The sequence below is a fragment of the Colobus angolensis genome, unplaced genomic scaffold, assembly GCF_000951035.1.
Source record: "Colobus angolensis palliatus isolate OR3802 unplaced genomic scaffold, Cang.pa_1.0 Scaffold9, whole genome shotgun sequence".
NCBI lineage: Eukaryota > Metazoa > Chordata > Mammalia > Primates > Cercopithecidae > Colobus > Colobus angolensis.
This window is the reverse complement of record NW_012122931.1, coordinates 8,915,499-8,924,702: the sequence shown is the minus strand read 5'-3', so window position 1 is coordinate 8,924,702 and position 9,204 is coordinate 8,915,499. Positions and strand designations below refer to the sequence as shown.

The 9,204-nt window shown below is 46.8% G+C and overlaps 1 protein-coding gene across 1 annotated transcript in view; it reads left to right on the top strand.

The window, feature by feature from the left end:
- Nucleotides 1–9,204, top strand: part of MVB12B (multivesicular body subunit 12B) — a 171,881-nt gene that overhangs the window by 50,158 nt on the left and 112,519 nt on the right. The window contains exons 4-5 of the mRNA XM_011931374.1: nt 1,710–1,806; nt 7,236–7,365. Of these exons, the coding sequence (XP_011786764.1) occupies nt 1,710–1,806; nt 7,236–7,365 (227 nt within the window). The remainder of the gene's footprint in view (nt 1–1,709; nt 1,807–7,235; nt 7,366–9,204) is intronic.

Here is a 9,204-nt window from a genome sequence, read left to right as displayed (position 1 = left end):
TTTTTGAGACAGTGTCTCACTCTGTTGCCCAAGCTGAAGTACAGTGACATGATCTTGGCTCACTGCAGCCTCAACCTCCCAGGCTCCAACAATCCTCCTACTTCAGTTTCCTGAGTAGCTGGGACAACATGCATGAGTGCCACCACACCCAGTCAATTTTTTTAATTTGCAGAGATGGGGTTTTGCCATATTTCCCAGGCTTGTCTCAAACTCCTGAACTCAAGCTACCCGCCCACTTTGGCCTCCCAAAGTGTTGGGATTACAGGCGTGAGCAACAGCACCCGGACTCCAGTTTGATTTCTGACTCTGAGTGGCCCGGTTGAAAAATGTGCACCTGAAATTAATTTATTCAGCAAGTAATTACTGAGCACCTGTTGTGTGGCAAAATCCATGCTAGGCTTGTATTTATAGTAGGAACACAGATAGTTTTGGTCTTCATGGTTCTTAAACTCTAGAAGCAAGACAGATATTAAGAAAATAACCCCACAAATTGATAGGGAGGGAAAAAGAGAGTGCCAAGAGGGAACACACACAGTTTAGATGATAAGAACTCCCTGCTTGGCTTTCAGAGACATGGCACAGTGCAGGTGGAGGTGGGATCTTGGCTCCCAAGTGCAGAGATGGAGGTAGCAGCCCTTCTTCTCTAAGCAAGATGGAACAACAGCCTCAGAAGTTGCTGTCCAGGGCAGAGTGATGGTTGACCAACTAGATGCTTGTCCAAGGATGCTGAACAAGTAAACGGAGAGCATGCTCACACGGGGCTTTGGGGATGAGGCACTTCTGCAAAATGGGCACGTGGAGTGCATTGCTAGTATCCTAACAGGAGAGATTTGGGATTTGAGCCCATCATTCTTTCCTTAACTGGCTCTGACTAGAGAGGGGGAACCAAGCTGCAAATTACTCTGAAGATTTTAATGAAATCTCCAAAGTGCCCCCACATATTTAAGTTGTAGGGTAGATATATTTAGAGCTCATTTCCAGCTTGAAATGCGAGCTGCAAGTGCCGGCGTGTTTGCAAAGAATTCTCTCTCGCAATTACAGAATGTGTACTGTCTTTGAAAGATATTTGTACACCAGTTACAGAAACTGCGCACTGTGGACCCCATATACTACCACTAAATAGAAACTTTAGGAGGCCCTTGTGCGTGTCATTTTAGAAGACGTGTAATATTGAGGCAGCAGGACTTTCACTCTGTGTTAGTTTATGATTTTGGGGATTTTGTAAAATGTATCTAGCAACTGAAATGTGTGTCCGTATGCAGACTGATGATCACTTAGGAGTGTGCTTGGTTCCCTATTAGGTTTAGATGCAGTTCTGCCCTACGAGTGCCTCAGGAATTTGCTCTTCCTAAAACCTCCTGGCCTTGAGATCTGATGCTCAGGGCTGAGTGGCAGCCTGGTCCCGGGACGTGTGTGCACAGCTGCCCTCTGCTGGGTTATGTCTAAAGCATCTCCTGGGTTGCTCCTGCCTCACCAAGGCTGTGTCTGAGTGAGTGGCTTTGAGGTTCTGCAGATAAAACTCCTTCCCGGGGGCCACACGAGTCCGTGTGTAACCACTGGGGAACATTAAGTGTCACCTACTCTAATTAACCTGCTGTCATAAAGCTGCACGAGTCATTGTGTTAAATATGCATCTTGAAGCCAAAATGGCAAACCCACCACAGGCGTGTTCAGATTAATAGTCTGTATCTCTTTTCTTTCTTCCCAAGAGTCATCTGGGGAACGTGTTAGTAGATATGAAGCTCATTGACATCAAGGACACACTGCCTGTGGGCTTCATCCCAATTCAGGAGACAGTGGACACACGTGAGTCATCCTTTAGTAGCACTCATTACAATGAGGGTTTTCTTCCTCCAGATATATTTCTAGGTGTTTTTTTAATGTGCATTTTTCTTCAGAAACATTTTCGGAGGTCTTACTGCATGCCCATGAACAAACCCTGCTGCTTTTAATGTGTGCCTGGCTGGGTTCTCCAAGGAGTTTGCAGAGTATTCTGGGTAGCAGCATGTAAATGAGCAGAACGTCCCTTTCTTTTAGAATGGTGCTCCCTGCTGAATGGACTCACTGGGGAACGGAATAGTGAAACTGGATATAGTTTGTCTTTAGTCCTTCCTCTGGTGTTGCTGAAGCCAAGCTTGGCACAAGACGCCGAAGGAAGCAGAAAGAAAACAATCAAAAGACGCCCAGAGAACACAGAGCCAATAATGTGCCCATTTGGGGCCCATAGAGCAAACAAGAAAAGTGAGAATCAAAAAGACTGCAAATTAAAATTCATAGGTTCGAATTGGACTGAATATTCTGACCACTGAGAAGGTCCAAGCAGAAGTGAATCACTGAGGAATCGGCAGCGTCTTCAGGGTGCTGGAGCCCTTGGAGCTTTTTGACCCACACATGAGTTATTAAATGGTGCTGGAAAACCTCCGGGTGATTCGGCTTCCTTGTTTTGGTGTAATTTAACTTACCTTGTTTCGTTTTTAATCACTGGTCAGCCAACTTTATGATATCTACAACAGTGAAGTAGTGAATACAAAACAAATACAGAGAATCCTTCCATTATGACTCAGGGTTTGTTTATTAAACTCTCTGTCTCATTTTCTGTCTCATACTTTATTCTCTCATAATTAGCCCATGTTGGTCCCACTATTTTTTGCTGTTTTCTTGCTGGCTCTTCATATGATATGAACCAGAGTTTCTGTCTCTACGCAGATCCCACCTAACTATTATTTTCATGAAACCAGCAGACCCCGTTGTATAGCATATTTTTATTTTCGTGGTGGTCTCTTCACGTTTAGACATTAGATTGCTTTTTGTCATTTATGATTTTATGTATTACCTGATAATCATAAGAGCTGATACTTAGTATGCATTTACTGTATGCTCACCCCTGTGATAAATGCTTTACCTCCCTGATTTCATTTAATCTTCAGAAGACCCCTCTTATGAGGCGGGCATTATTATACCCATTTCAGATATGAGAAAAATGAAGCACACTCACCCCTTAGGGATTAAAGAACTTAGCCAAGGTCACGCGTCTGGAACTGGAGGAATAACTAGAATGCTCACATACGTCTTACTCCAGCTACACTTTTAACCACAGCACCACACTGGAAGAGCATGTGTATAAGCACACTTTACAGATATGTTTTATATGAATGTATAGGGTTTTAAAAAATTAAGATATAACTCACATACCATGCAATTCACCCATTGAACATGCACAGTTCAGTGACCTTTAGTAAAGGCAGAGCTGTGCAACCATTAGTGCACATTATGTCACCCCAAACCCATTGTCAGGATGTCACCCCTGTACCCCTCAGCAATCACTCCCTTATTTCTCTCCAACCCTCACCTCCCCACTCCCCACCAGCCCTAGGCAACCACTGATCTACTTTCTATATAGATTTGCCTATTCTGGACATTTCATATGAATGGAATCATACAGTGTGTGGTCTTTTGTGACCAGCTTCTCTCTCTTAGCACAATGTTTTCAAGGTTGGCCCATGTTGCAGGATAGATCATTACTTCGTTACTTCTTATTGCCAAATAATATAACATACGGATATACCACATTTTGGTTATCCATTCAACTGATGGATATCTGGGTTGTTCGTACTTTTTGGCTGTTAGGAATGAGGCTGCTATGAACATTCGTGTACAAGTTTTTGTGTGGGCTTATGTTTTCGTTTCTGTTGGGTATCTACCTAGTCATGGAATTGCTGGGTCACATGGTAACTTGATATTTTTGAGGAACTACCAAATGATATTTCAAAGGAGCTGCACCGTTTTTTATTCCCACCAGCAGTGTCCGTAGATTCCAATTCCTCCTCATCTTCACCAGCACTTTGTTATTGTCTGTCTTTTTGATTCCAGGCATCTTAGTGGGTATGAAATGGAGTCTTCTTGTGCTTTCTGTTTGCCCTTGTCTGATGGCAAATGACGTTGAGCATCTTTTTATGTGCTTGTTGGCCATTTGTGTTATCTCCTCTGCTTAGGATCTACAGTCTTCTCAAAGACTTAGATCACTTTCCTCCTTTTCCCCTGTGTTTTTCACAGTTTTAAAATTTGCATTGGTTTTCATTTTTTGACAGTGAGTTGACTTCAAATGTCTCTATATTGATGTGCTGTGGAGCCGCAACGGGTTTTCCATTCTGCATTTTCCTCTCAGTTATTTGGACCAGTTCACTGAGGCTCTGTCCTGTCTGGACTTGGGGACCAGCTGCTGTGGGGCCCAGGGGTCTTGGTTGGGAAGTTTCTTCGCTGTGACTGGGAGTGCACAGGTTGCTGCCCCAAGTGTGGACTCTGAGATCGGTCCTGGGCCCAGTGCCAGGTGCCTTGTCACACAGGAGGGTGGACAGCAGGGAGCCTCTTCATTTCTGGTTCTAGCAACATTTCCTGGAGGCTTTACCTAGGGGACAGAGGAGCCCAAGCTGACCATATAAGCCTTATGGTCAGCTCTGTATCATTTGAGAGCATTCAAGGCCCTGATTTTATAAAGTCAGCCAAAAACAGGAGACTCCTGTAATCCATTTAAAATATAGTTTGCTGTAATCCATATAGCACTGAAAAACAGGAAGACTGTTTGTTTTAGTAAAGTACTGTGTACTTTCTCTGTGTTCATTAGCATGACTGAACACATTTCTATTGACTATGTATAATATGTTTACTTAAAATTAGGCCTGCTTAAGCATGTGTAATTAGTGGCTCCATCTCTTACCCCGAGTTTGCTGCAGATGGAGGAATGGAGCCAAGAGCAGCGTGGCAACAGCAAGTGAAACACCCAGCATTAGTTTTCTTTGTGTAAAGGTCTCATGTTCTTCACGCCTTCTAAGGCCAATCTGAGCAGCTGATAATCTTTGAAGGTGCAGAGTTGCTGTGAACAGCGCCCCCCATTCCCCAGGTTGCTGTCCCAAGTGTGGACTCTGAGGTTGGGTCTTGTCACACAGGAGGTGGGCAGCAGGGGCCTCTTCATTTCCAGTTCTAGGTTCATTTCCTAGATGTTTAGCAATGTTTAGGGTCTGGATTCAGAACGTTGTTCCTCTCTGCTGGTAGATCTGCTCTAGCCCTCAGTTTCTGTGCCTGAGGAACGCACAAAGTTATCTGACTCTTTAAAAGCGACCCTACCCCCCTAAAAATATACTAACAAAAACAATTCCACTGATTTTCTCGTCCCCCTCCCCACTCCTGGCCCCTATAAGAACCCCCGGGCAGGGCTGTACTTCCCCTCATTCTGTTCCTCGATTTGAATGTGCTGTTGAATGTCTTACTTCCTGCCACAGAATTGCAAGGTCTTGAAACCCAATACCAAGCACAGGCATAAATTACACGCTAGAGGCTTACTTGTCAATAATGACAGTAAGATCCCACACAGCTGTTCTTTACTGAGCACTTACTGTGTGCCAGGCACTGGGCTAGGTGGATCATATGTGCTGGCACAGTGCATCCAACCCACATCCCTGTGGGATGGGTTTCATTAACTCCCTTTTACAATTTACCAAGACTCAGAGAAATTAAGTAACTTGCCTAAGGTCACAGTGCCAGAAAATGTTGGTGTTAGGATTTCAACTCAGATCTGTCTGACTCGTGTATTAAATGGCTGCAGTTGGCTGAAACTCAGGCTTAAAAGCACAAACACACACACCTCCCATTGGTCAGCACTGGAGGTTGCTCAAGCACCAACTCCTTACTCTAAGGCTTGATAAGTAAGAGAAAAGAATTATGTGCTTATCCTTTTTTTCTACACAAAATTTATTTTAGGGAGACCAAATCGTTGATGAAGGGAAGTTATTTTTTATATATAGAAAGATTATAGCTAAAAAATGCAGAAGGAGGCTGGGTGCAGTGACTCACGCCTGTAATCCCAGCACTTTGGGAGACCAGGGTGGGTGGATCATGGGGTCAGGAGTTTGAGACCAGCCTGACCAACATGGTGAAACCCCATCTCTACTAAAAATACAAAAATGAATCAGGCATGGTGGCACGCATCTGTAATCCCAGCTACTCAGGAGGCCGAGGCAGGAGAATCACTTGAACCCGGGAGGTGGAGGTTGCAGTGAGCCAAGATCATGCTACTGCTCTCCAGCCTGGGTGACAGAGTAAGACTCCATCTCAAAAAAAAAAAAATAAAAGAAAAGAAGCAGAAGGAATGACAGAGTTCAAAAGTTACCATTGTGAACCTTTAATAAAGCATGGATCTTAGCAACAGTCATCAGAGGGTGAGAAAGTACTCAGAGGATGGCAGTGGGGGAACTGTATGACCGAGGCCCAGGCCGACACCAGCAGAGCTCAGCAAGAATGGCCCAACAAGACTCTAGGCCTCACCATATGACAGCCTAGACTTACACGTGCCCCTGGACAGCATGTGCATCTAAAAAACCTAACCTGAGTCTAATCAAGGCTTTAGCTCTGTCAGTCTACAGGAGGCACAGGGGAATGACCCGATTTCTCCAACCTGTCAGTGCCCTGAAGAAAAGGGAGCAGGAGTGGTTGTTCCAGAGTCAAATGGTCTGGGAGGCCTGACACCCAGAGGCAGTGCCTCAGCATCCTGGGGATCTGGATGCAGACAGACTGGAGAAAATGTGAATGTAGACTCTCTATTGGATGATACTCAGGAATTCTGTTCGTTTTGTTAGGAATGGTGATGGCATAGTGGTCTTTAAAGAACAGTGACCTGGATGCCTACTGAGGTATTGATGGCGACATGACGTGGTGTCATCAGGGATTCATTTTAAATATCCAGCAAAGCTGCAGGGGTGGGAGGAGAGGAAACCAGCTTGTCCATAGTGCACAGCATTGACATTGGGTGACGGAAACACATGGATTCATTCCGCTGTTCTCTCTGCTTTGGGGTATGTTTGAAGATTTCTATGATAAAAAGCAGAAAAGAAAAGAAGTCCATGTGGTGAAATTTGTTAATGCTCAGGGCATCAGCGTGCACGTTTCTGATGGCTGAGCAGTGAGCAGATTGTGGTTGCGGCTCTTAGAAGCCACCCGGATTTACTGCAGGGTGTGCGGGCCCCTTCTCAGCACGGGGTGTCTGGGTTGAGTCCTGCATGCAGAGCAGGGTGACTGCAGCCCGGGGGAAGGCAGGCAGCAGAGCCCCGCCCTTCTGTCTAGCAGCTTAGGTGACCTGCCACTTCTGCTGCCAGGAATAGGGTGTGACAAGGGATGTGGTTTTCAGAATCAAGATGGTGGGATCTCTGGAAAACTCATACCCTTTCTGTTGTCCTTTCCTTCAGAGGAAGTGGCTTTTAGGAAGAAGAGGCTGTGCATTAAATTTATTCCACGGGATTCAACGGAAGCTGCAATTTGTGACATTCGGATCATGGGCCGGACCAAGCAGGCCCCACCTCAGTACACGTTTATCGGGTGAGTCTTAATGACAGGACTCTCAGCTGCTACTCTTCCATGAGAGCACTCAGGCCGCTCCAGGCAATGAGGTCTCAGAGATTTCCATGTGGCCCCCAGGCTCTCAGCCGTGGGCCTCTGTCAGCCCAGTGCTCCTCGCTGCCCTTCCTGCTCAGCTGCGGCCTCTCTGCGCCTGGGCTCGCACTGCTGACTCTACCTTAGGGCCTTTCCTCCCCCGCCCTTCTGCGCATTCAGCCTTGAAGCTCCTCTGGGTCCTTCCCCGACACCCTGTGATGCCACCAGCCTCAGCTCTCCACACTCGTTATTCACCCTATAGGAAAGGTCACAGGGACCTATTTTGTACCATGGGGCCAAGGTCACTGGATGTGGTCATGAGTGAGGCAAAGGCCCTGCTGTCACAGAGCTGATGTTCGAAAAGGGACAGACGAGCAATAAACAAGAAAATAAATGAGCTAATTCCAGACAGTGAAGAAAGTGAAACACAATGACGGAGTGGGGGCATCTTCCGTGAGGGGGTCAGGAAGGTGACACTTGAGCAGAGACCTGAATGTCAGAAAACCAACCATGCACAGATGTGAAGGCAGGGCCTTCGAGGCAGAGCAGAAGCAGAAGGAGAGAAGTGGGAATGAGCATGGCATGTTCTGGGAGCAGAACGCAGCCCCATGCAGCTGGAAGAGCCAGGGAGAGTACTGGGACAAGGGCGAGGGTTGGCAGGACCTCCTAGGACATGGCCTGGAGTTTATTCCAAGCACACTGGAAAGCCAGTGGAGGGCTCCAAGTCAGGAAGAAACATAAATATTACACAGCTGCATGATAATTCCCCAGTAAGCAGAGAACTGCTGAGGCCTGGGCCCATTTTTGTCTTGTTTCTCCAGTAGCCTCAGCCCTGAGCATGGGCCTGGCTCTGTTGTGGCTCCATAAATACTTAGTACAGTGAAATCCCAGGGTTTCACTTAGGGCTCTGTTGATTGTAAGTGACAGGAAACCCAACCCACTTTGGCTTAAGCAAAAGAAAGAATTTGTTGGCTGGCATCACAGAAGAGTTGGGGAGGCAGGACCGGCACGCCTGGAAGCGGAAGCTTGAAAGCCGGCACTGGGTTCTGGTTTCCCTGTTTCCCTCTGGCTGGGGTGCTGGGCCGTGTTCTGACATGTTTCCCCCTCAAGGAGGCCTGGTACTGCAGTAGCTCCATCTGCTTTTCATCCAGGTTCAAGTCCAGAGGCCAAGAGCAAGTCTGTGTTCCTGCTAGTTCAAAAGAAGTTCTAGAATTTAGTCTCATTGGTCTTGATTGATCTAGGTAGGGTCATGTGCACCCTGGGCTGGTCACTGTTTTCTGGAAAACTCTTCCATTGACCAGGCCTGAGCAGGAAGTAGGATTAGCTCCATGGGAACTCAAGGACTAACCATGACTGGTGCTGCCCCTAAAATACAGAGGGGAAGTCAAAAGTCAGAAAGGGTGTGAGGGGATGCCAGCTGTCTTAAAGGAAATAGATGTTCACTGTCCTCGGTCAACTGAAATCCAGGTGTACCGGGTACTTGGTGTGGCAGATGGTTTACAGCCCCCTCAGCCATGTGCCTCTTCCCTGGCCAGGCCTGGGAGGTGCCATGTGTCTCCCTGTGGGCTCCCAGAGACACTCTCTCCTCCTCAGCTTCTGAGGCCAGCCTCCTGGCTCAGGCCTGTACTCTGCTTTACTCTTGTTCATTTGAGCCCAGAGCTGCCTTTTTATCAGCCAGGGCCTTTCCTGATAGCCTAGACCCGGTGAGAGCAGCAGATGAGCCCTTGTGGCATTTACTTGAAGCATGCAGGGAGCAGGTACCACAGAAATGCAGAGTTTCACCTC